The sequence below is a fragment of the Podarcis gaigeae genome (genome assembly GCF_964106915.1).
Source record: "Podarcis gaigeae genome assembly, chromosome: 2".
NCBI classification, from domain to species: Eukaryota; Metazoa; Chordata; class Lepidosauria; order Squamata; family Lacertidae; genus Podarcis; species Podarcis gaigeae.
In genome coordinates, this window is record NC_139679.1 from 121,102,205 (window position 1) to 121,128,220 (window position 26,016).

The following is a 26,016-nucleotide window of genomic DNA, read 5'->3' on the forward strand; positions in this document are numbered from 1 at the left end:
CGATGGGCCTTGGGACACCAGATGGAGGAACCTGTTTAAAGGATTGCGTCAAGCCAGCAAGTTGAAAAATACTTGGCCCTACAATGGGCTGATCTTTGTGCTTCCTATCGCAAATGGGATTTCTTTAGACATTTCTCCCTCTTCTTCTGATTTAAAGGTTTGGGGCTTTTGCTTTGCAGGAAGAAGCACATGGGAACTTTGCACCATTTTTTACTGCTCTCCATCATACCATATTTTAGGGTGGAAGTGTGCAGTGTTCTTTTTAAAAAAAGAAAAATACTGTTTGTGACTCTATGCCACATGTTGGTGCCAACAATGCTAAGCTAGAAGAACCGTAGTTTGACCCTGCAGAAGGCAGCTTTAGATGTTCCTAAATCTTATATTTTTCATTGCTTAGCTAAATTATGGTGGTGATGAGGAAATTGTTTAATAATAATAATAATAATAATAATAATGGAACAGTGGTTTCCAGCAAATGCTGCTGTTAAAGCTTTAAAAGAAATACAAAAGATTCTATAGACAGATCCCTGCATCCCTATCTGTAGTTTGGCGATGAGTGTGAAGCCCTCAGGACTTAATCAGAGCTGATGACTGGCTGACTTGGTTCTTCCACACTTTAACATCAACTTACGTGGAAAGCATAGACACACACCTGTATCTGTTCCCTAAAAAAAGCTAAACAACTTTGATCTGAATCCCCCAAAAAAGGGGGTGGATCACTGCCAGTTTTTTTATTCTGCAAGTGGATCGCAGTCTCTTAGGAGCTGGACGTCCCTGCGCTACACCAATCAAACTTGTTCAAATAAAGGAGGTGATGATTACCTGTGTTTTTATAATTTTATCATAGTATTGCAATAACATTTCATAAGACTCTCATGCTACAAGGTTCTGCATGTTTTGCCGCAACAGCTACCTGTCTGGAATTAGTCACAGCTGTTTCATTTCCACCTCCCAGGATTTAAAATATATATTGTATGCAAAGCAGGAAGCTGAGGCTATTTTACTTACAGCGTTTTTATCCTGCTCTTAGGCCAAAAAAGGCCCCTAAAGCAGCTTACAAATGTCAGCAATAAGACGGTCCCTGCATTCAGGCTTATACTAAAAAGACACAACACAAAAGGAAAAGGTGTTGGGTGGGAGGAGGAAAAAAGGAGGTTTAAGACACTGTCTGGCAATTGACACCACTCACTATTAATGGCACTTTTGGCCCAGTGAAAGGGTTGCAAAAGTGCATAGAATGCAGGACAACAGACCCCATTATGCCCTGAGAGAAGGAAAAGGAGGGATGGGGTGGTTTATGTTTAGGAGAAGTCTAAAACTGTAAACCATCCAGGGTGGCTAAGCAAAAAGGCAGGATATAAATGCAATACAATCAATTTATTGCTTACATAACTGGGTGTATCAATTGGGGCCATGTCTGGGTCCTTATGGTCCTGCTTTTTCCTTCCCTCCTCCTCCCTGCATCATTTTCTTCCCACACCACTCCGATTCCTCCAACCCTCCCTACTTATTCGACGGAAATAATGAAATCGAAATTTAAAACCATGCAACGAACCAATCGTGCAGGAAAACTGAGCTACGGGCAACGTTCAAAGTGTGTCATACTTAAAAAGCCTGCCAGAACAGTAACAAAAATTCCCTCTTGATAGTTGTCGACCACCTCACCTCTGTAAAGGAGAGGGAGAAAAGTCATCTGCGGAGGAGAGGACGGGAGAAAACCCCACTTCCAGGGTCCCAGGCCACTGAGGACTTTCAAAAGTATTTTATTTGGAGCCAGGAGAATTACAGGAGAATTTTGGCAAAACCCTTGTGGTTCTCCAGTAAATATTTTCACCTCCTCCGTGATGCACGTGGACCCTCCAGAGTCTCCCGGTAACATTCAAGTTTTTACCCCCCCCCCCCCCTGCATCTCTCCCAGCAGAGGAGCCAGGAAGAACCCGGAGGGGGCGGAGTCAGGGGAGAAGTTTCGCTTTCGTTTTCCAGTCCATCTCTCCCACGCTTCAGATCTACCCAGCAACCGCCGACGCAATCTGCACGCCGTTTTCCCATTGGTGGAATATTTCCGCCGCGGATCCTCTTCCGGACCCTTTTGCTGGCGGGGCGGGGATTGCTTCGTCCCGATGGGGGTCCTCATCCGTGGGGCCCCCTGGATCCTGTGCGCTGCTGCCCACCTGCTCCTGCTGGACTGCGCTGGTCAGTACCTCCGGGGGCGGAACTGCGGGGCGGAAAGAAAGACCCCCAAGTCCAAAGATCCCGGGGTTGTGGGTGTGACTTTGCTGGTCACCCAAAGGGGGAAGACCGGGGGGGGGGGGCTCCCTACCCGAAGTGGAGCCAGATCCCTTGGGAAATACCTATTTTTCTCAGACTTTTTGTTTTGCATGCCGCCTTGGGGGCAGGGAGAGTTTCAGAGGAGCGCAAGGTGAGAATTAAGGGACTTGGGGGTCGTGTTTGTGGGGCTCATCATCATTTACCTACCAATGCAGCGCTGGCCTCTTCCCTAACGCACACGGTAATGTGTGAAGAGAGCTACTAGCGTGATCTGGGTGGCTATGACCTGGGAAGTCTACGGAGTAATTTGCAAAAGCGAGTCCTCCTTTGCTCCAGGTAAGGATTTGGTGTGTCGGCTCCTTGGTCCACCTAGTGGCCAGGGTTGGAATAGCTCGTGGGAAAGGGAGCAGGGCCGGTTCAAAATCTTTCCTCTGCCATTCACGAACTGACCAGGTTTACCACACCTGTCAGTCAAACACACCCATTCCCAGCACCCTTCTGAGTAATACCCCTCCCCACCCTCTCACTCTGGTGACTTCTGTTTCAGTGTATCTGAAGAAGTGTGCATGCACACGAAAGCTCATACCAAGAACAAACTTAGTTGGTCTCTAAGGTGCTACTGGAAGGAATTTTTTTATTATGAAAATTAATTGAAAATGAAATAATTCTAGCACCCTCCCTTTTTGAGGAATGACACATACGTATTAGCTGTGCTTATAAAGATCTGAGCAAATTCATCTATGGGGGCCTGGTGATAATTCCCCCCCCCCCCAAGGTGATGTGAGCTTCAGAACCCTCAGCTCCCTTTCATATTTAAAATCGGGGGTGGCAATACTGACCTGCTGCTGTTGCAGGGTCGTTGTCAGGCTTAGGAGAATGTCAAATGCTCAGAACACCTTATTCTGCTGTCCTGTCTGTCTGTCTGTCTGTCAGTGGTTCTCCAGACACAGCTGCCTGTAAGACAATGCACATATTTTTGTAAATGACAAAATCTTTAATAAAAATACAGTTGTACCTCTTGTTACGCCAGTCTCCAGTTTTTGCAGGATACGAACATGGCAAACCCGGAAGTGTATACTTCCAGGTTTTGCCGTGCGTGCATGCGCAGAAGCACTTTATTGCGCCGTGCCCATGCGCCGAAATGGCGCTCTACTTGCAGACTTTTCGGGGTGCGAATGCCACCCCGGAACAGAACAGTCCCTAACTAGAGGTACCACTGTATTTTTAGAATAAAACTGGCAAAATATACACACATTCAGTGTCTCTGGGTGCAGCGGTTTGCCACTCCCTCAAGCGCTGGGCACATTTGTGATTGTTCATCTAGAACAAAACATTTATTCTGAAGTCCTTGCTTTCTTGGGTGTAAGCCACATTGAACTCAATGGGACTCAGTTCTGATAACACAGCGGTTGGCAAGGTTTATCTTGCCTGGGCCGGATCAGCCCCATGGGCCGGATTGCATGCCCGTGTGAGCACGTGCGCGATTTTCAGCATCTGCGTATGCACAGGTGCAATTTTCGGTGTCTGCGTCTATGCAGACGCGATTTTCGGCACTGCGGAAGCGAGTCCCTGCAGTTTAGCGCAGTGCACTAGCGGGCAGCTCGGTTCTGGGGTGGCTTGTGGGCCGATCAAATGACCTCCTCGAGCCGCTTCCGGCCCATGGGCCTTATGTTGCTGACCCCTGTGATAACATATGTGCACAGGATGTCATGGTTTTCTGCTTTAAAATTTAAGGAACCGACAGCACCACTTTGAGAGCAGTCTTCCTAGTTTCCTCGCAAGGATGAGGGTCTGTGAAGGTGTGTTTTTTTGGGTGGAGTGTGGATTCTCCACTTCAGGATCCCTAACTCTGCCCTTCTTTTGCAGCCTCTTCCTCCCACTCCATGCGCAATTTTTACACTGGGGTTTCAGAGTCCGGCCAGGGGCTGCCCTGGTTCGTTGCCGTGGGCTACTTAGATGACCAGCCCATCTACTACTACGACAGCGATACCCGGAGGGAAGAGCCTGTGGTGCCCTGGATGGAGAAAGTAGAGGAGGATTATCCCAAGTTCTGGGAGAGGCAGACGCAGATCTTGCATGGCTGGGAGCAGACGTTCAGAGCGAACGTGGAGATTGTAAGGAACCTTTACAACCAGAGCAAGGGTGAGTGGAGAGTGCGAGGAATGGCTCTCTGTCCTGCTGAAGCTTCTCCCTCAGATGAAGGCTCCAGTCTGGTACATGGAAGGATAATTATTATTATTATTATTATTATTATTATTATTATTATTATTAATACCCTGCCCATCTGGCAGGGCTACCCAGCCACTCTGGGTGGCTCCCAATAGAATATTAAGAACACGATAAAAGATAAAACATTAAAAACTTTCCTAAACAAGGCTGTCTTCAGATGTCTTCTGAAAGTCAGATAGTTGTTTATTTCCTTGACAAATGATGGAAGGGCGTTCCACAGGGCGGGTGCCACTACCAAGAAGGCCCTCTGCCTGGTTCCCCGTAACTTCGCTTCTCGCAGCAAGGGAACCGCCAGAAGGCCCTCTGAGCTGGATCTCAGTGTCCAGGCTGAACAATGGGGGTGGAGACGCTCCTTCAGGTATACTGGACCGAGGCCGTTTAGGGCTTTCAAGGTCAGCACCAACACTTTGAATTGTGCTCAGAAATGTACTGGGAATCAGTGCAGATTTCTCAGGACCTGTGTTATATGGTCTCAGCGGCCACCCCCTGTCACCAGTCTAGCTGCCACATTCTAGATTAGTTGTAGTTTCCAGGCCACCTTCAAAGGTAGCCCCACGTAGAGTGTATTGCAGTAGTCCAAGCAGGAGATAACTAGAGCATGCACCACTCTGGTGAGACAGTCTGTGGGCAGGTTGGGTCTCAGCCATATGGTTAACTCAGAACAAGCCAGCCCCAAATTTGGCAGCTCTGCTTTTCAGCAGAATCCAAGAATCCTAAAATTGTAGAGCTGGACCTGTAGAGGGGCATCTAGTCCAACCCCCTGCAATGCAGGAATCTCAACTAAAGCATCCATGTTAGATGGCCACCCAACCTCCCCTTAAACACTGTGAGCTTTACTTTAGCAGAGTTAAACAATCCCCCTTTTAAGTTTATGCTTTGGTAAACTATGATACACCACTGCAAAGAATGAGCCCTAAGAACATCAGTTCACTGTGTGTGGCTGGGAGCCCCCAGTAATATCTCTCAGCATCTCTTTGGATGCCTGGCATTAAGCTCACTGGCCTCCTGAGCCTCTTTATATTTACAGGGTTTCACACCTGGCAAGCCATGTACGGCTGCGAGCTGAGGCAGGACGGGCACGTAAGTGGGTATTCCCAATTTGGCTACGACGGGAGGGACTTTGTCACCTTCGACAAGGAGACCCTCACCTGGACGGCAGCTGACACAGCAGCCCAGGTGACCAAGAGGAGGTGGGATGCCGACTTGGCTGCCAACCAGCGCAGGAAGCACTTCCTGGAGGAGATTTGCATCGAGTACCTGCGGAAATACCTGAACTACGGGAAGGAGGTTCTGCTCAGGACTGGTGAGGGGTGGGGTTTTGGAGGGCTTATTGGGGGGAAGTTGGCCATTCCCTTACAACTTATAGGGTGGTGTTCCTGCCGAATGTCTACCAGATCAAGTTGATGATGGAGATAGGGAATAAATGGGGGGTGGGAATGGCTTGTTGTGGGTTTTGTGGGGTGAGGGTAGGACTTGAAATACCTTCCTTCAAGTTAGAGGGAACTGAATCAATTCATCCATTGGGGACCTGGTGACATTTGCCCCTCAGCCCAGAGGTAGCTCACTGGGAAAATCTCAAAACCACAAGTTTGGGATGCGGGTGGCGCTGTGGTCTAAACCACTGAACCTCTTGGGCTTGCCAGTTGGAAGGTCAGCGGTTCGAATCCCTGTGGCGGAGTGAGCTCCCGTTGCTCTATCACAGCTCCTGCCAACCTAGCAGTCCGAAAGCACACCAGTGCAAGTAGATAAATAGGTACCGCTATGGCCGGAAGATAAACGGCATTTCCGTGTGCTCTAGCTTCCATCAAGGTGTCCTGTTGCGCCAGAAGCGGTTTAGTCCTGCTGGCCACATGACCCAGGAAGCTGTCTGTGGACAAACGCTGGCTCCCTCAGCCTGAAAGCGAGATGAGCGCCATAACCTCATGGTTGCCTTTGACGGGACATAACCGTCCAGGGGTCCTTTACCATTACCTTTAATATTAGAGCTTCTCGATGATGATGATTAGAAAATTACACCCCTCCCTCCCAAAGCAGCCCAGGTTGGCCAACACACAAGCAACAAAACTTCATGTGGAAGGCTCTCCCCAGGGCAGTTCGCCTGGCGCCTTCGTTATATATTTTTAGGCACCAGGTGAAAACATTCCTCTTCAACCAGGCCTTTGGTTGAAGCCCTTTAAACATGTCTGAGGGAAGGGGGTGTTATTGTTTTGTTGTTTTGTTTTGATTTAATTATTTACTTGTGCTTTATCTTGTATTTTATTCTGTCAACTGCCCTGAGATCTTTTCATGAATGGCAGCGTATTATTATTATTATTGTTATTATTATTAATAATAATACAATGGTACCTCGGGTTAAGTACTTAATTCGTTCTGGAGGTCTGTTCTTAACCTGAAGCTGTTCTTAACCTGAAGCACCACTTTAGCTAATGGGGCCTCCTGCTGCTGCCGTGCTGCCAGAGCACAATTTCTGTTCTCATCCTGAAGCAAAGTAACCCGAGGTACTGCTGTATCATCATCATCATCATCATCATCATCATTGATAGTATAAGGTGTTAAGGTGTGACCGGAAAGTTCAGTGAATGGTCACAGAAATCAGACAGCGAGAAATATGCGAACATACAATTGGCATCGCAAACCCATAAAATGTTCACAATTGTGAATGGAGATGAAGCTGTAACTCGAAAGACAGTGTATGAGCGGTTTAAGCATTTCCGTGCAGGGCAGCAAACCATCAAAGATGACCCTCAGTCTGTCAACAAGCAGAACAGCGGCAAATGTCGACAGAGTTCATGAGTTATTGATGTGGGATCGGCGTTTGTCCGAATGATGGTGGAAGAATCGCATATTCCGCATGAAATTGTTACTGAGGTTACTGAGTCCCACTCTCCATATTCTCCCTATCTGGCCCCACCGGATTTCTTTCTTTTTCCAAAACTGAAATCTGCACTGAAAGGACACAGATTTTTCAACAATTCACATGTCGAAACTGCTGTGATGAAGGAACTGAAAGCAGTATGAAAAGAGGACTTTTCCAGAAGTTTCTAACAGTTCTATGAACGTTGTCAATGGTGTGTTGTATCAGAGAGGGCCTACTTTGAAGGCCTGTAAGGCGTGTATGTTCAAATATTTTTCGCTGTCCGATTTCTGTGACCATTCACCGAACTTCCCGGTCACACTCTGTAATAAGAATCCAGAAACAGTTCTGAGACAGAAACGGACTGGAGAAGATGCCAAGGGAGGCTGAAGGAATCTGGTTCCTTCAAGGTTCTTCTTAATTTATTCAGGATGCTATGAGTGTGGGATATTGGCTCTCTGGGTCAGGATTGAGGGGGACTCTCCCTGATTTTACAGCATCCATCCTGCCAGCCACCAGAGACATTCCTGTGTTAACCCCAATGTGGCCCTTTTTGCAGAGGCTCCGGTGGTGAAGGTGACCAGGAAGGCAGACTATGACGGCCTGGAGACCCTCGTTTGCCAAGTCCACGGCTTCTACCCCAAGGAGATTGAGGCCAACTGGGTGAAGGACGGGGAGGTCTGGCAGGAGGGCACCCTCCGAGGATTGGTCGCCCCCAACTCGGACGGGACCTACTATCTCTTCCTCAGTGTCAAGATCGACCCCGAGGAGAGGGAGCGCTTCCGGTGCCGCGTGGAGCATGACAGCCTGGAGAAGCCTCTAGACGTGGCCTGGGAGGAGCCAGGTGGGCTCTTGGAGGGAGATTTTATCCATTTTATTTATTGAATTTCAAACCCAGAGATGAAGGGCAGGGAAAACAGCCAAAGACGCCCAACAGCTGCATCACAACATAGATTGGCAATTCCTAGTTGGATCCTTTCTGTACATCTGGGAGCAAAACAAGTTACAGTTGTACCTTGGTTCTCAAACACCTTGGTACTCGTCCGTTTTGGTTCCTGAACGACGCATATCTATAAGTGGGTGTTCCGGTTTGCAAACGTTTTTCTGAAGCTGAATGGTTGATGCGGCTTCCAATTGAGTGCAGGTAGCTCCTGCAGCCAATCAGAAGCCGCGCCTTGGTTTTTGAACATTTTTGGAAGTCGAACAGTACCTGTTGTCTCGCAGGCCTTGAGCTCAAAATATTATGTCAAAGGTAAAAGACAGCCACCATCTTTTTGTCTGTAAACGTGTGTGGTTCTGAGTTCACAAAGCATTCATAAACACTCTGATTTTTAGGTGTGAATGAAACCTTACTATGGCTTCGCCAATTCTGTGGGGAACTCTTCCACACCTTGCACAGGTGGGGTTTTTTTGGGGGGGGGGATAGAGAGAGAGAGAAGCACGTTCACCACCTTAAAATCCTTGAAGGAAAAGGTGGGATTATAATTGCAAATAAATAAAACTGAATGTCAGATCTCCATCTTTCTGCCTCTCCTATGAATGGAAAATATTGCTCTGGATTTCCCTAATTTTCCCTAATCTGCTTTTAGCATCCAACACGGGACTTGTTATTGGGTGCATCTTGGTAGCTGTCCTGCTGGCAGCGGCTGGAATTGCTGGGATCTTGGTGTGCATCAGTAAGTAACTTGTGAATGGACTTGCTGGGGATTAGGGACCTAACTCTGTTGTGGGAGAGACTATCCCCTTTTGAAGGAATCCAGGTGAGTCCATGGGCTGGTCTTCTCCACTTCCCCCATCCCCTGGTGCTTGGTGTGTTCCTCATTCACCCCTGGAGATTATTAGGCAGGGACCAGAGGAGGCACCTGCCACAAGGCCCTTCCTCCTTACAGAGGATAAAGCTGAAGGATCTCTACAAGGTCTCTTTCCATCCTAACGCTCTGATTCTGTCTCTGCAGAGAAAAGGAAAGACGGATACAGAGCAGCATCAGGTGAGTGATGTCTTCCTCTTTGCATGCTCATTCTAATGCAGGTAAATTCAGGGTGAGAACGGAACGATTAGTTGAGCCATGTGTAAGTATACAGCGGTACCTCGGGTTACATACGCTTCAGGTTACAGACTCCGCTAACCCAGAAATAGATGCATCTTAAATAAAGCGCACATTCTACTCATGTAAAAACACGCTGATTCCCGGACCATCAGCGGGCTGGATTTAGAAGGTGATTGGGCCAGATCCAGCCCCCGGGCCTTAGTTTGTCTACCCATGCACTAGGTGGTTGAAGGTTGTTCCACCACCTCAAGTACAGTGGTACCTCAGGTTACAGACACTTCAGGTTAAGGCACTAAAATACAGTGGTACCTGGGGTTACAGATGCTTCAGGTTACAGAGTCCACTAACCCAGAAATAGTACCTTGGGTTAAGAACTTTGCTTCAGGATGAGAACAGAAATCGTGCAGCGGCAGCGGGAGGCCCCATTAGCTAAAGTGGTGCTTCGGGTTAAGAACAGTTTCAGGTTAAGAACGGACCTCCGGAACAAATTAAGTTCTTAACCCGAGGTACCACTGTATTGCCTTTGTACAGTGGTACCTCGGGTTAAGAACTTAATTTTATATTTATATGAAATAATAGTAATAATAATAATAATAATTTTTAAAAATTGTACTGCCCTTCATACATAGACCTCAGGGCAGTTCACAACATAAAAATGCAAGATAAAACACACACAAAATATGATAAAAACAACACACGCGCACACAAACAAACCAATAAAAAACCCTCTCTTGTATCTAACTTTGTGCACTGCGCTGATGTCACGTGTTACAGTGGTATAGAGGTACTTTAATAAATAAAAAGCACAGAAAAGGGTTGGGATCTGGCTTCCTGAGACCCTCTCCCTTGCTTCGTTGTGCCCTGAAAACACATCGGTTAGAAAATGGCAGGATTCAAGGCACCGAGGAGGCAGGGTTGGTTTATTTCTAAATTTTATACCTCCCTTTCCCCCACATCTGAATCTCGAAAGGTCTCGCAGATGCAGAGCCGGACTGAGTCCTTTAACGGTGGTGTCCTAGGCTGCCGGAGGCCTGTTCTTGTCACCAGCCTATTTGCAGTATCTCCCCTAGGGCAGAGCAGACCCACATTGCAATAATTTAGATTTGAGGTGACTGGAGGTGTCAGTGCCTGGTCTATAGGGGTCAGGTTGCCCTGCTGTGACCGTGAGGCCCTGCTATGTGCGAGGAACCAACTCTCCCAAGGCGAGATCTGAATGCGGGCCTGCAAGGTGGAGAGAGATGCATGTCCCAGAAGGAGTCAGTGGAGTTTTCCCTCCTGCCAGGTGAGCTCCTCTTACATTGAAGATATCCCTCTCTATCCCCCATGGCTCCCCAAAGGAGAGATCTACTTGCTTCCAAACTGAAGACTTTCCTGTTTAACACCCCCACTGTATACGTTGCAGGCGGACTCTCCATCTTTCCAGTTGTTTTCCCAGGCCTTGGAAATGTGTTCATTACACTGTACAGTGGTACCTCGGGTTAAGAACTTAATTCATTTCGGAGGTCCGTTCTTAACCTGAAACTGTTCTTAACCTGAAGCTCCACTTTAGCTAATGGGGCCTCCCGCTGCCACCGCGCCGCTGCTAAGCGATTTCTGTCCTCATCCTGAAGCAAAGTTCTTAACCTGAATGTCAGGGAAGAGTTAGCAGTTTCCGGTTTATCAGAGGGAGAAAGCATTCCCCAAGGGGGGGAGGGGAGCAGTGAATCTAATAGAAGAGAACAGGAGGAACAACAGGGAGGGACCGGCTGTTCCCAGGAAAGGCCAGGGTTGAGTTCTAGCTCAGATTCGGAGGAGAGGAGATATAAGCCAGCTCTAGGCAGGAGGGCAGAAAAAAGAACGGGAAAACAAAGGGAAGGGCGCGTTCGACATTTTGAGAGTGGCTGGTCACGGAGAAGCAGAGCTCAGAAGGTATCTGAAATAAGTGACTCTGAGGAATAATAGTTAAGAACCGTTTCTAAGATTGTTTTGTTAATACGCAATAAAAAGTTTTATAAAAGAACAAGAAGCGTTTGTGTGGTGATCTGAAGAGGACAACGACTAGTCCTGACACTGAAGCACTATTTCTGGGTTAGTGGAGTCTGTAACCTGAAGTGTCTGTAACCCGAGGTACCACTGTATTTTAGTGACTTAATTCAATGACAACGCTGTTCAGGGTGAAGACTTGTGAGTGCCACCAAACCTAGCGCAGCCAGAGGAGGGAGAAAGGTTGTTTTCTGCTGCTCCAGAGAAGCGGACACGGAGCAATGGTTCCAAACTACAAGAAAAAAGATTCCACCTAAACATTAGGAAGAACTTCCTGACAGTAAGAGCTGTTCGACAGTGGAATTTGCTGCCAAGGAGTGTGGTGGAGTCTCCTTCTTTGGAGGTCTTTAAGCAGAGGCTTGACAACCATATGTCAGGAGTGCTCTGATGGTGTTTCCTGCTTGGCAGGGGGTTGGACTCGATGGCCCTTGGGGTCTCTTCCAACTCTAGGATTCTATGATTCTATGATTCAGTTCCTGCTGAACTGCATCCTGCAGGGAAGGTAGTATAATCATTTTTTATTTGTATGCCGCCTTTACACAGTTAAAAAAACAATGCTCAAGGCTGCTTACAGCATAACAAGGTTTACATAATTACAAAAGTCATAAATCACATTAAAAAAAACCACACCCAACCAAATGGGAAACAATTTCCACATAAATCAGAATCTAAAACTAACGATACAGCATTAATATCACAGTTTAAAATGACATAGGTAAAAAAAGAGCAGCAATTTAAACAAAAGACAAAACAAAACGGAGCCCTCTCTGCCCAGCAGCAGGAGCAGTAGTCCTTTACAGAGCCCATCAGGCCCCACCCTGCGCCAGGTGGTGAGTGGCAGGACTGGGGTCCTCGGGCGCTGAGCAGGGGAGTATGATGAAGACCGTGCCATATCTGACCTTAAAGGGGACATTCCCAGGGTGCAGAGAGACACTTGCAATGCTGTCTGTCTGTGTAGCATATCAGCAAGTTGCGTGTGTCCCCCTACCCCCCACCCCCCGCTGGGCAATGGTGGACCTGAGATCAGAGGAAATTGCGCTGCCTCCACCCCTGGTGCTTAGTGGTGGGAAGATGCCTGGATTTGGGGCGTCTCTTAATACCCTCCCTCTGCACCTTGCTTCTGTTTGTTTCGTTTAGAGCACAGTATCTGCCCTATTTGTTTTGAAGATGGAGAAAGTGCTCTGCAAACAACAACCCCCCCCCCAGTCATGCATACCTGTCTTCTTCTTCCTCTGCAGGTGACCCTGGAGAGGGTGGGGTCATCCCATGCGTGGTCCTCGAGGATGCTGAGCAAGCCTGATCTTGCCTTGTCGTGTGTTATGTACTGAGTTGAATAGGATCCAAAATGCAGCAGTCTGATTGGTCCTAGAACAATAGGATCCAAAATGCAGCAGTCTGATTGGTCCTAGAACAATAGGATTCAGAATGCAGCAGTCTGATTGGTCCTAGAACAATGCAGCAGTATGATTGGTTGGCAGGAACCACCCAATCATGCTCCAGATAGAAGTGAATCCACAACCTGATTGGCTTACAGTAGAATTCCAGAATTAGCCAATCATGTGCAGCCCATTGTGTAAACAATGTATATAAAGCAGATACTTTGAGGGGACATTCATTCATTCCTCCTCACCACTATGAGCTGAATAAAGAGCATGAAATCACTTTGCGACTCTGAGTATATTTCGTCGTGATTCCCCAGCCGGGGCGGACAGGGGAGAGTTGCTTCTGATCCAATGATGATTGGTTGCTGATGTGGTTTTGAGGATTTGCCTCGTATGGCGAGAGCGTCGGTTTGCATTTCTTTGTACAGAAAGTATTGATCTGATGTGTAGAGATCTTTCCTGTTCTGCTTAATCCAAGAGGGTTCTGGAAGGTTTCTTCTCTGTGTGAAAGAAGGATCTTGTTTGGGTTATTCCTTCAGAGTACAGCTGGTTTCAGGGATGTGGGTGGCGCTGTGGGTTGAACCACTGAGCCTAGGACTTGCCAATTGGAAGGTCGGCGGTTTGAATCCCCACGACGGGGTGAGCTCCCATTGCTCGGTCCCAGCTCCTGCCAACCTAGCAGTTTGAAAGCATGTCAAAGTGCAAGTAGATAAATAGGCACCACTCTGGCGGGAAAGTAAATGGTGTTTCCGTGCGCTGCTCTGGTTTCGTCAGAAGCGGCTTAGTCATGCTGGCCACATGACTAATAGTGAGGTCAGAAAAAACCTGGGTTTCATTCTCTATCTCTCTGGTGTGATGTTTCGTATATAGTGTTACGGTTTTAGTCTTATTATAAGATATTGTTAAGTTTCCATTTAAGTCTGCTGCAACTGTATTTCTTATGGACAGTGCCAATCCTGAATGTATTGGATTTATGACCATTATGCTCATTTGCCTTCAGTAGCAGTAAAGCTCTGCTGGATGAAATATCAATTGCCTCTGGTCTATTTTCTGGGAACTCTGCAACCTGTTTAAGTTTTTCCTCCACGCACGTGACAGAGAGACTCTCAGAGAGATTGAAGGATATCTCGGGAGTGATGCAGTTTAAAGTTGCCAGGCAGATGGCTGCATCTCTGGGACTCCGGAGAAGCAAAGAGAATCAGATCTGTGGAACGATGAGGGGGAGAGGAAAGGCAAGAGTTTGGCCCCCTGAGCTGGGAAGAGTCCAGGAGAAGCTCCAGGGCCCTGTCCTGATGAGAAGATGCTGAATGGAGGAGGGACAGAGAGAAGTGGTGGACAAACACCGGAAATCTGGAGAAGGGAGAGCTCTGGAGGCAGGAAATCCTGAAAGGGAGCTTGCTACGAATATGCCAGCCTATCTTTGAGTGTGGGTGGGGAACAACTGCTTTGGGGAGTTGATTTCTGAGACACTGGGGTCATCCTCATATCTGTTGGTGCTGTGATTTCTAGGTCTGAGTCTTTTTTCTTACCCAATGTTTACCCCTGAATTGTAACAACAACAACAACTTATTTATACCCCACCCATCTGGCTGGGTTTCCTCAGCCACTCTGGGCGGCTTACAACAGAATATTGAAAACACAATAAAACATCAAACATTAAATACTTCCTTAAACAGGGCTGCCTTCAGATGTTTTCTAAAATTGGGTAGTTGTTTATTTTCTTGACATCTGATGGGAGGGCATTCTACAGGGCAGGTGCCACCACCGAGAAGGCCCTCTGCCTGGTTCCCTGCAACCAACCTCACTTCTCAGAGTGAGGGAACCGCCAAAAGGCCCTTGGAGCGGGACCTTAGTGTCCAGGCTGAATGATGGGGGTGGAGACGCTCCTTCAGGTATACTGGACCGAGGCCGTTGAGGGCTTTAAAGGTCAGCACCAACAAGCATCAGTTGGGCTTTCCACAGATGGATGTTTGTTCTGTTTCAGGGGTAAACAGCGGGTTTTCCAAGAGAAAGTGGTGGGACGAAGAAAAAGGTGTTCACAACTATGCCTAGAAATCACAGCACAGACATGTGGATGAGCCAAAGACCCACAGGGGACCCATCAGTTCTGCCCTATGGGGAGGAGCTGAACTGAGGTGGGGTGTGTGTGTACATGTTTATCGTGGGCAGAAAATTCCTTTTGCACTGCAAGCTGGCAGTATTGTGCTATGACTCCCAGTCTTAAGTCTGGCTGCCAGCTTGTTCCTCCCAGCCCCATCATGGAGATCTACCAGAGGAAAAGGGTTAATTGTCCCAACTGAGCTCACTAGCATTTGGCGTTGCTGGTCCCCTGTCCTTCCAGCAGATGTTCAGCAGACGCCTCTTTGCCTTGGCCTTCTGGGCATCCCTCGAAGGCTGTTTTTGATGCCCGGTTTAATTTATTTTGAGATTAGTCAGTTTTGATTATTTTGCATTGCGTTATTGTACTTGCATGTCTCGTTGTGTGCCACCTGAATATTCTGTGTCAGCCATGTCCAACCAGTTGACCGCAATTGACAGGTAGATCGCCCCTGTGATCCCAGCACATCCTGGATCCTGGTTGATCACAGGAAAGTTATGTCCACACCTGCAGCCCCCGGCGCTAAATCACAGCAGCAGTGAACGTTGTGTAATACGGTAAGTGAAAGTAATGTTTGCTTTAGCGCTGCGTGCGATCAGCAACGCAGCACCTTTTGTTGAGCATTATTTTTCATCCCCACCGCCCAAAAAAGCTGAACAACTCTGGCCAACCCTCCCCTAACACACACACACACACACACACAGTTAATGACTGCCAGTTATTTTATACTGGGAGTAGATCACAGTCTCTTGAGAGTTGGACGTGCCTGTTCTATGTGAATGGGCAGCAAGTACAGTCGTACCTCGGAAGTTGAACACCTTGCAAGACAAACATTTTGGCTCCTGAACGCCGCAAACCCAGAAGTTAGTGTTCCGGCTTGCAGACGTTCTTTGTTACCCAAACTTCCGTCGCGGCTTCTGATTGGTTGCAGGAGCTTCCTGCAGCCAATGGGAAGCCGCACCTTGGTTCCTGAACATTTTCGAAGTCAAACGGACTTCCAGAATGGATTCCTTTTGACTTCTGAGGTACAACTGTACTGTTATAAATAAAAATCTAGAAAGAATAAGCCAGTCGCTGGACAATACTATCTTGCCTTTGTTCTTCCTGTCTTGCCGTCATCTGCATGGACTCCAAATATGTACAGGGCAAGAAAATGAGTAAAAAGTCATTGATATCACAAGTGTGTTGTGCGTTCGTGTTTTGGCTCTTCTGCAACATGTAAATTGAATAAACAAATAAAAATAAACTTGACTTGCTTAAACTGGTCCCTTGAATGATTTCTCGGAAATCACCTGATTTCCTTTTCATTTGGGAAGAAAGCAGCCGGCAGGGGGCAGCGGAGGTTCGCAAAAAACAGGAAAGCAAGAAAATATAACTAGGGACTGTGGAGAAATGGGGGAGGGTGTCTTGTGGCAGAGAGAGAGTGTGAGGGCAGGAATCCACCCTGGAAACACACACACACATATGCAGAGAGATCCATTTGCACTGAAGGGGTCTCCATTTATCAATTTCTGCACAGGCATCAGTCAAATGAAGGGCCTGAGATGCCACTGATATGTCAGTGCTGTAGAAAAGGATTCTTGGCACCTCAGAAAGAGTGGAGACACACGAACTTTGCTTCTTTCCCCCCTTTATGAGCCCAATTAAGATGCTGACAAAGCAGATTCCCACACAGAAGTGTGTGCAGGCACGACTGTGAATATGCATGTGTGCATGCGCATGGCGGTGGAGAGCCTCTGTCCCATGGACCACACGGGGCACAGTTTTTCTCTAGCAAAGTTTATTTTGTCAGCAGAGGGTAGTGCACATTGAGACAGATAAGGCAGGAGACAGGGAGGCCAACACTAGGGGGAGCCAGAGCCAAAGGCAGGCTGCTGTAAGCAAGAAGGAAGGTAGGTGGGGCAGTGCCCCCTTGTCCAAATGGGCTGCCCTCCACTAACGGGAATAAAAAAAAGGGGGAGGGGAGCAAATTCATTCGTCGTAGAACTTGGGAATCTCGTCTCCCACGACAACTTCCTCCTTGACACCCTCTTTGGTGATGGTGGCGAGGTAAATGACCCCCCCGCTGGATCCGTCCCGGCACATGGCGAGGGCAATGGCTGAAAGGAGAGGGAAGAGAAAGGAAAAGGGGCGTTGAAATTCAGCTGATGCTGTAGAAAAAGCTTTGAGAGTGGGCATGATATAATGAATTTGTTGTTGTTGTTGTTAGGGCCTATGCATTTAAAATAGTATCAAAGCACTTTAAACAGTCGAGCCTTCCCCCAAAGAAGCCTGGGAACTGTAGTTTGTTAAGGGTGCTGAGTGCTGTTAGGAGACTTCTAGTCTCCTTAAAGGTAAAGGGACCCCTGACCATTAGGTCCAGTCGTGGCCGACTCTGGGGTTGCGGCGCTCATCTTGCTTTATTGGCCGAGGGAGCCGGCGTACAGCTTCCGGGTCATGTGGCCAGCATGACTAAGCCGCTTCTGGCGAACCAGAGCAGCACACGGAAACGCCATTTACCTTCCCGCCAGAGCGGTACCTATTTATCTACTTGCACTTTGACGTGCTTTCGAACTGCTAGGTTGGCAGGGGCAGGGACCGAGCCACGGGAGCTCTCCCCGTCGCGGGGATTCGAACCGCCGACCTTCTGATCGGCAAGTCCTAGGCTCTGTGGTTTAACCCACAGCACCACCCGTGTCCCTTGCAGAGCTACAATTCCCAAAGTTCCCTTGGGTAGAACAGGGATTGATTATTAAACAACTCTGGGAATTGTAGCTTTGTGGAGAAAATAAGGGGTTTGGGAACTGTAGTTTGGTAAGGATGCTGAGAGTTGTTAGTTCTCGGTACCCTTACCAAACTATAGTTCCCAGAATTCTTTGGGGGAAGCCATGATATTCTAAAGTGGCATCATAGCACTTTAAATGCCCAGTGCAGACGGAGCCCTGTTGCTTTTTTTAACTTGTATAACTTTTTTTAACTTGCATAGCTATAGAAACCACAACCCATTTCTAGGAAATACAGTGGTACCTCAGGTTAAGAACTTAATTTGTTCTGGAGGTCTGTTCTTAACCTGAAACTGTTCTTAACCTGAGGTACGACTTTAGCTAATGGGGCCTCCCGCTGCCGCCACGCGATTTCTGTTCTCATCCTGAGGCAAAGTTGTTAACCAGAGGTACTATTTCTGGGTTAGTGGAGTCTGTAACCTGAAGTGTCTGTAACCCGAGGTACCACTGTACTGCTATTTTCTCCAATGGTTAACAACGATTAACAGTGGTTAACAATGGTTCTCCAAACTCCATCTTTCTGAAGAGCTACTTCTCTCTGAGTTTGGGTCAAACCCTGTACCTTCTGTAAAGATGGGACTAGACTTTCTAGGAGTCCAGCTTTGTTTCCGCCTCTCCACCCCCCCCCAAAAAAAAATTCCCTGTCACGCCACCACCCTGAAATGGACGCAGCTTAGACGGCTACCGTTCATTGTGAACTGGCGGCATTCCTCCCGGCTCATTCCTGGCTTGTAGGCAGAGTCCACATAGCCGTAAATGTAGGTGCTCCCGGATCCGCCAATCGCAAAAGGTTGTCGGGTCAACATCCCGCCCAGAGTCCCGTACACCTGGAAGGTAGCAGAGAATGAGCGGAGCAGGTGGGGCGCCAGAAACCATCCCTGGCCCATCGTTCTCTCTGCTTACCTGCCCGCCTTTCTTGGGGTCCCATCCTGCCACCATGAGGTGAGCCGAAAACTCCTCCTTGTACTTGTAGCTGATGTTTTTCACCAAGGTGGCTGCGGCCAGGACCAGCGGAGGACCCTCCACGTTCAAGCTGCCAGGGAGCCAAAAAAAAAGATTAGGTACCATATTTTTCGCTCTATAAGACGCACCAGACCACAAGACGCACCTAGTTTTTGGAGGAGGAAAACAAGAAAAAAAATATTCTGAATCTCAGAAGCCCAAACAGCAAGAGGGATCGCTGCGCAGTGAAAGCAGCAATCCCTCTTGCTGTTCTGGCTTCTGGGATAGCTGCGCAGCCTGCATTCGCTCCATAAGACGCACACACATTTCCCCTTATTTTTTAAGATGGAAAAAGTGAGTCTTATAGAGCAAAAAATACGGTATGTAGGTAGATAGATATAGATAGATGATTTATTACAGTCGAAGACCAGCTTATAAAACACACTTGGGGGTACATTCCCAGAAAGAAAACAAACAGTTAAAACAATGTACAACAATAAATTTAAAATTTATAAATGCGATGAACATGTAGACATTTAAAACTTTAAGATAAGCTACCACAGAGAGATGACCCGGAGTCACCCATGGAACAGAATTTGGGGATTTTCTTAACGAACTAGTTTGAGTCGGGGGATGGTCTGCGCCTACAGATCTGTACACAGAATCTGGTGACCATCCGGGTCATCTTATGATTTTTGCCTAACAGGAAAAGGTCAAATTTTTGCTTTTCCGGGAGGTCAGCGAGCCTCACCAGCAGGGGGTCAATGGTCTCACTACGTGCCTCTTCATAAAAGGGACATCTAAAGAACAAGTGCTCTGGGCTTCCTATATCCCCCAATGAACAGGCGCAAAGTCTCTGGTCATATGGGACTTTTTAAAAGGATCCTTCCAGGACCGGTGAGGGCAGAGCCAAGCTTCTGGCGAGTGTAAAAGCCCTTCTTGCATTAGGGAAAAATGAGGGGAATTGGGTCCTGCAACAAAACCACAGCAGTGCAGTGCATTCCTGTTCAGGGTTCTAGCCAGCCAGCCATGCCCTTTTTCAAGATACTCCATCACATTCCCTCTCCCACCTGATTTTCCACAGACACACCTAGCATTCTGTGTCTACTGAGCATGCACCTCACTGGCCTGTTTTTTTTGGGGGGGGTGTCTTTCCCCCACCCTTCACATTTTCTCCCCTTAAAGCAGCCTTTCTCGACCTGTGGGTCCCCAAATGTTGTTGGACTACAACTCTCATCACCCCTAGTTAGCAAGGCCAGAGCTCTGGGATGATGGGAGTTGTAGTCCAACAACATCTGGGGACCACAGGTTAAGAATCACTGCTTAAAGGCTTTTTTTTCGTATTTCTGCCAAATTTTGGGGGTCCCCTCAGCGGCGTAGCGTGGGTTGTCAGCACCCGGGGCAAGGCAAGTAATTTGCGCCCCTAACCCCTAACCTGCCGCCGCTGCCAGCTTCTTCTTGCTGCTGCCTGGGCTGGGACATTTACGGTAAGGTAGCCACGGCAGCGGCGGGTCTGTGTCAGGTGATCTGAGGCGAGTTGCCGCTGGCGCTGCCGCCCAAACGACGGGAGGAGGAGGAGGGCAGGGAGGCGAGGAAAATGCAACATGGCCCAGCAGCTGCAGCAGCAGCAGTGGCGGGGCTGTGAGGAGGGGCTGCCTGGCGCGCCCTCCGTGGCCCTGATGTGTGGGGACCGTGGCGAGCACTGAGAGCCGCTGCCTGCCGGATGCCTTCAGCCCGGACGCGCGCACAGCTCATCGGTTCCGCGAGACATGGGGCTCTGCTACAGCCTGTGCCCGAGGCTCTTCGGCGACTCCGGAGGTGGCGAGCGCGTCCCCCCTCAGATGTTGCACCCAGTGCGGCCGGCCCCCCACGCTACGCCACTGGGTCCCCTCCACCTCCGCAAACCTGCTGATTCTCTCATGTGAGAATAAGAGCATGGATCTTGCTATTTCTATATAGGATATGCTCCCCTCACTTTAAAATACACACTGAACGTGAAGAGGTCTGCAAAAGCCCCTTTCACGTGTACAGTGCTATCTTGGAAGTCGAACGGAATCCGTTCCGGAAGTCCGTTTGACTTCCAAAACATTGGAAAACAAAGGTGCGGCTTCTGATTGGCTGCATGATATCTCGTAATAGCAACAGCTTTAACGGCTGAATCTGGAGTCTCCTTTTCTGGGAAATCAGGTGATAACAGAGAAGAGAGAACAGAGACCTCTTCCTGCTTTGGCCACTAGAGGGCGGTTCAGCACCAACAACCTGTCTTGTTTCTTCCAAAAACCAGGCTGAGTTCACCTAACATCTGAATCAATTGCCAGGTGGCTTAAAGATGAGGCTTGCAGCTGGCAGTGGGGCTAGACCTCAAGGCCAAGACCCAGCCCCCACCCCACTCATTACCATCTAGAAAGCAGCACAAAATGGTGAAAATGGAGACCAGGGAGAAGAGTCGGTGGAAGAAGATTGGAAGAAATTTAAAGACTATCTACAGAAACATTGTAAAATTAAGGAATGTTAGAAAGATGTTGGAATCAAGTTACATTTTTTTAGCAGAAATGCTATAAAGATTTAAGTACAATAAATTGTAAAGGGATTAAAGGGAAATCAAGGTTAGAACCTGTTAAGATAAATTATAGGACAAAGAATTGAGGAAGATGGAAAGGATTTGCTGAAACAACTAATTGAAGTGGGATACAAAAAGAAGAGAGGTGTGAGGAAGTCGCTGAAACAAGTTAAGGAAAGATAATAACATTGAAAGTATTGAATGTGTTTGTAATTGGTTTTTTTTAATTTGTTATATTTATGTAGTGTTTTTGTTTTGTGCTGTATTGTATTGTTTTGTTTTGTTGTGTTTGATTCTTTTTGTTTTTTCTTTTTGTAATTTTCAAACCCTTAATAAATATCATTTTTTTTAAAAAAAGAAAATGGTGAAAATGGCAAAATTGGGGGGGGGGAGCAAATCATTGAGGCTGGTCACCACAGCATCCTCCCTTTATTCTTATTTTTTAAAACATGTTTATAGCCACATGAGTCCAGATGCTCATTTTCTTTATACAGTGGTACTTCAGGTTAAGTACTTAATTCGTTCCAGAGGTCTGTTCCTAACCTGAAACTGTTCTTAACCTGAAGCACCACTTTAGCTAATGGGGCCTGCCGCTGCCGCGCGATTTCTGTTCTCATCCTGAAGCAAAGTTCTTAACCCGAGGTACTATTTCTGAGTTAGCGGAGTCTGTAACCTGAAGGGTACGTAACCTGAAGCATATGTAACCTGGGGTACCACTGTATTTTTTTCCTTAAAAATATATATTACTCTCTTTTTTTTTACAACAAAATTATACTTGTGTCCAAGCAAAGGTGCTGAGCACAAGGAAAACAGAAGGAAACTCCGTTTTATTCCTGTACAGTCATACCTCGGGTTGAAGTTGCTTCAGGTTGTGCTCCACGGCGACCCGGAAGTAACGGAACATGTTACTTCCGGATTTCACCACTCGCGCATGCGCAGACGCTCAAAATGACATCGCGCGCATGTGTGGAAGCGGCGAATCGTGACATACGCACATGTGCACATGCGGGTTGCGTTTACTTCAGGATGCGAACAGGGCTTCAGAATGGATCCTATTCATATCCAGAGGTACCACTGTAGTAGTTATGGTGCTGCACTTTAAAATGAGAAACTGTACATGCTCAGAGTATTTATTTCTTTTAAAAAATAGGAGTAGCCAATTTTCTTTGCCGTTTACTCTAGGTTGGAGAAACATTTTGGCTGGGGAGACCAGATCTTTATTAGACCCCTGTCTCTGACAGCCAACTGTGACAGGTGGGCTGGGTGGACAACGCTCCTGTCAATCATATGATTGACAAGTGGATTGTCCCACCCACCTATCATAGAGTTACATGAAGATCATCGAGTCCAACCCAACCCAGGAATCTTTTGCCCAGTGTGTATATCGAACCCACAGCACTGAGATTAAGAGACCCATGCTCTGCCAAAACTGCTGTTAAAATGGAACGTCCCCTCTCTTGTTTTTGCAGTGGTTTCCCTGAAATTCACCTGAGCTAAGGTGACGCTTGGCCACTGTGTAGCGCCCTCTGGAGATGGCACCTGTGACTGGCACCCTTCCCCCTCCCTCACCTGAGAAGCTGCCACTAGTGCTCACCTGTGCAGCTCTAGCTGGTAGTTCACCATGTCGGCAATGGCCTGGGCATCCGCTGCCGAGCCGGAGAGGGCACAATAAATTCGGTTGTGCAGCCGCTCCAGTTTGTTGAAGACGCAGTTCACCACGGACTGCCTGGGAGGAGATGGCAAAAGCACAGGGTGAAAGGAGAGGCGGACATTACAGTGGCAACAAACAACATTCCCACAGAAAAGGAATCCCACAAATATGTCAACAGAGGAAATCAGAGGTGGCCATTTTGGCTCTCATGCACTGCTTGGCACACTTCACGTAGTTCCAACTTTGGAAGCCAGCCATTTAACTGGTCAAGCAGCTAGTCCTGTGGAAGGTGGATTTCCATCACGCATTCAAGGAGGCCTCGTTTGGACAAAGAGATATGGATCTCGGAGGAAGAAAACTCCCGCACAGAAAACTAGCCTCGGAAATATTACACTGCCCTGCGATTCCCCACCATCAGGTGGAGAGGCCAGACATTAGACAGGTGTACACAAACACACAAACACCCCCCTTTCTCAAACGCACAGCACTTACCCTGCAGATACTCGGGAGTCAGATCCAATCACAACCCCTCCATCAAATTCCACGGCCATGATGGTTGTCTGCGGAAGGGGAAAGAAGGGTGAGTTTTTTTGTTTTTAAAAAATGTATTTAATCATTTTTTCAATACAAACAACAACCGCAAAAGACACAGACAACAAAAACCATAGTAACACTAATAACACAATTTGACAATTCAGATTTGAATACTGACATACCGTCAGTATAGTTAAAGCTATGGTTTTCCCAGTAGTGATGTATGGAAGTGAGAGCTGGACCATAAAGAAGGCTGATCGCCAAAGAATGGATGCTTTTGAATTCTGGTGCTGGAGGAGACTCTTGAGAGTCCCATGGACTGCAAGAAGATCAAACCTCTCCATCCTTAAGGAAATCAGCCCTGAGTGCTCACTGGAAGGACAGATCCTGAAGCTGAGGCTCCAATACTTTGGCCACCTCATGAGAAGAGAAGACTCCCTGGAAAAGACCCTGATGTTGGGAAAGAGGGAGGGCACAAGGAGAAGGGGACGACAGAGGATGAGATGGTTGGACAGTGTTCTCGAAGCTACCAGCATGAGTTTGACCAAACTGCGGGAGGCAGTGGAAGACAGGAGGGCCTGGCGTGCTCTGGTCCAGGGGGTCACGAAGAGTCGGACACGACTAAACAACAACAACACCTTTTAAACAATGTTTCCCCACCTCTTCCTCCTCCCCTACTTCCCACCACTGTCCACCTTATCACTTAAATATTCCCTCCAGATTTCTTCATATTTATCTATTCTTCATTTGCGACATGCAATTCGTTCGTATGTAGCTAGTCTGTCCATATTATCAATCCATGTGCTCAATGGAATCTTTTTGCAGCTCTTCCAGTTCATCAAACCAAGTTTTTTTGTTTCTAATATGGCACGGTACATCCATTTTTGTGTGACCCCTTTTAATCTTCCACGTTTCCAGAATAAAATTTAGAATTCAATTCAATTCCCCTCAATAACAAGGGGGAGTCTTGACTTTTTCAGGGGTTTCTGGTGCCCCTTGGAACCAGTAGGGCAGCAGGCCAGGAGCCGAACAGAAGGTGGCGCCAGAACCAACTAAGTCTATTGCTTGTCCCTCCTCCCCATTGAGTTTGACAAGGGCAATACTGAGACTAGCAGGTTGGCAGGTAGAGGCTGGTGGGGCAGGACCCCATTTGCCCCAGGGAAGCAGACTCCATTGAGATCTTTTGCAAAGGAGAAGAAATGGAGGGTAGGGTTTTTGTCGGTGCTTGGAGGCCTGGCCCTCTGGCACTGGTAGTTTTACACTCGTACAATCAGTGAGACAGCTGGATTCTAAATGGAGCAGGGTTATTATTATTCTTATTATTAGGCTACTGTAGAGAAGAGAGGATAAAATACCACTGGTGGTTCTTGTTTCCAACATTTGCTTCAAATATACATTTAAAGAAGATTGGAAAATGTTTATTGAAAAATGGGAAATAACTGTGTACAGCTGAAAACGCTGTCAGCGTTAAGATAAATTCAACAGTGTAAGTAAGTTTCGGTGGATGCAATAATGGAATACTGAATGGTATAGTTTTTGTAAAAGATGCAGGGGTTTATGATACGTAAAATGAACCATGGAAAGAGAAGAAGGGAAGTCAGAGATTTTAAGGATGTAAAATGAGTATTTAAAATGGTAAAACAGAACATTTAATAAAAAAAATATATAAGAATAAGAATAAATTGGCTGGCTTTAAATCTAAAGAAGAACCCGGGCTTTCCTTCCTCAGAGGTTTTCAAGCAGAGGTTGCAAGGCCATCTCTCATGGATGCTTTAGCTGAGTTCCCTGGGGTCTACAAATTCTACGTTTCTGCGATTCTATTACTATTCCGTAGGGGATATGGGAAGAGGAAGAATGACGTACTTTGACAGGTGAATATGCCAATAGGGTTAGAGGGGGAGGATCCTCACTCCGAAAACAATTTCTGCCTTGCAAGAACCCACCAATTTAGTAAAATAGTATGGGCATAAAATTTTAAAAAAAATTAAAAATAGTGTGGGCGAGATCCGTGACTGTTGGTGGTGCAAAACTGCCCTCCTGCCTCCGTTTTTCCAAACATGAAACGGGTGAATGTACCTTAAGCCCCCTCCCCGATTTCGCTCTCCCCCTACCCATCTATCCAGCCCCCTATTTGGGGGGAGCGACCCTCCCCAAAAAAAGTGTTCAGGGGCATTTGGATTCCTGCGAATCCTAGGCAAACCCCACCCCCCACGCGACCTGGACACACGCAGAGATACTCACGCCGATGCTGATCTTCTGCGGCCCGCGGTGGTCCATGGTGGCCCCCGACCCGGAGCGCTGCAGCTTCTTCCGCGGGAACCGACCGAGAACGAAAGTGACAGGGGACGCTGCCGCCTGCAGAGCCGCTCGCGGCCGCCAGAGGGCGCCCCTCCTCGCGTTAAAGTTTAACCTGCGAGGGAGTCGCCGTCCGGCTCTGAATGGGGCGCGGTGGGGCGATGGCCAAGGCCGCCTTTGCTGCCCTTTGGGGGGGCGCTGGGTCTTCAGGCATCCCAAGCCGCTTCCCCAGCGCTCAGGTTACTGGCAGCCAGCTCTCCGGAGCGTGCTGGACACTTGATCCTCCGGGGATCTGCTCCAGAACCTGTTTGCCAATGCCGAGGCTCACATTTCTAAATGAATGAATGAATGAATGAATGAACGCGCGTTAA

General features: G+C 47.7%; 3 protein-coding genes across 6 annotated transcripts in view; 2 read left to right on the top strand and 1 right to left on the bottom strand.

The window, feature by feature from the left end:
* LOC310837292 (uncharacterized protein) overlaps positions 1-26,016 on the top strand; it is a 530,615-nt gene that overhangs the window by 3,612 nt on the left and 500,987 nt on the right. The window lies entirely within an intron of this gene.
* LOC310837735 (major histocompatibility complex class I-related gene protein-like) lies at positions 2,052-13,831 on the top strand. Of its 4 annotated transcripts, XM_083724769.1 has the most exons (8): positions 2,052-2,193; positions 4,135-4,410; positions 5,525-5,800; positions 7,911-8,195; positions 8,941-9,027; positions 9,307-9,339; positions 12,660-12,730; positions 13,106-13,831. In XM_083724769.1, the coding sequence occupies exons 1-7, from the start codon at positions 2,121-2,123 to the stop codon at positions 12,719-12,721; spliced, it is 1,092 nt and encodes a 363-aa protein (XP_083580895.1). In that variant the 5' UTR covers positions 2,052-2,120; the 3' UTR covers positions 12,722-12,730; positions 13,106-13,831. The 4 variants fall into 4 exon arrangements, with proteins under 4 accessions (XP_083580895.1, XP_083580894.1, XP_083580896.1 ...); XM_083724768.1 differs by lacking the exon at positions 13,106-13,831 and having other exon boundaries at positions 12,660-13,083; XM_083724771.1 differs by lacking the exons at positions 2,052-2,193; positions 13,106-13,831 and adding an exon at positions 2,535-2,604 and having other exon boundaries at positions 12,660-13,083.
* On the bottom strand, positions 16,665-25,740 carry PSMB9 (proteasome 20S subunit beta 9). The gene is made up of 6 exons (XM_083725327.1): positions 25,592-25,740; positions 23,309-23,376; positions 22,760-22,891; positions 18,567-18,696; positions 18,349-18,490; positions 16,665-17,000 (listed from the first exon to the last, which is right to left on the bottom strand). Exons 1-6 carry the CDS (start codon positions 25,625-25,627, stop codon positions 16,873-16,875), a joined length of 636 nt encoding a protein of 211 aa, XP_083581453.1. The 5' UTR covers positions 25,628-25,740; the 3' UTR covers positions 16,665-16,872.

Excerpts from the sequence above, each read along its gene's own strand:
- LOC310837735 (XM_083724769.1), top strand. The coding sequence starts at position 2,121 with ATGGGGGTCCTCATCCGTGGGGCCCCCTGGATCCTGTGCGCTGCTGCC. Across the intron at positions 2,194-4,134 it reads GCTCCTGCTGGACTGCGCTG|CCTCTTCCTCCCACTCCATG; the intron begins GTCAGTACCTCC and ends CTTCTTTTGCAG. Across the intron at positions 8,196-8,940 it reads CGTGGCCTGGGAGGAGCCAG|CATCCAACACGGGACTTGTT; the intron begins GTGGGCTCTTGG and ends ATCTGCTTTTAG.
- PSMB9 (XM_083725327.1), bottom strand. The coding sequence starts at position 25,627 with ATGGACCACCGCGGGCCGCAGAAGATCAGCATCGGC. Across the intron at positions 22,892-23,308 it reads GACTCCCGAGTATCTGCAGG|GCAGTCCGTGGTGAACTGCG; the intron begins GTAAGTGCTGTG and ends ATCTCCTCCCAG. Across the intron at positions 17,001-18,348 it reads CCGCCAGTTCACAATGAACG|CCATTGCCCTCGCCATGTGC; the intron begins GTAGCCGTCTAA and ends CTCTCCTTTCAG.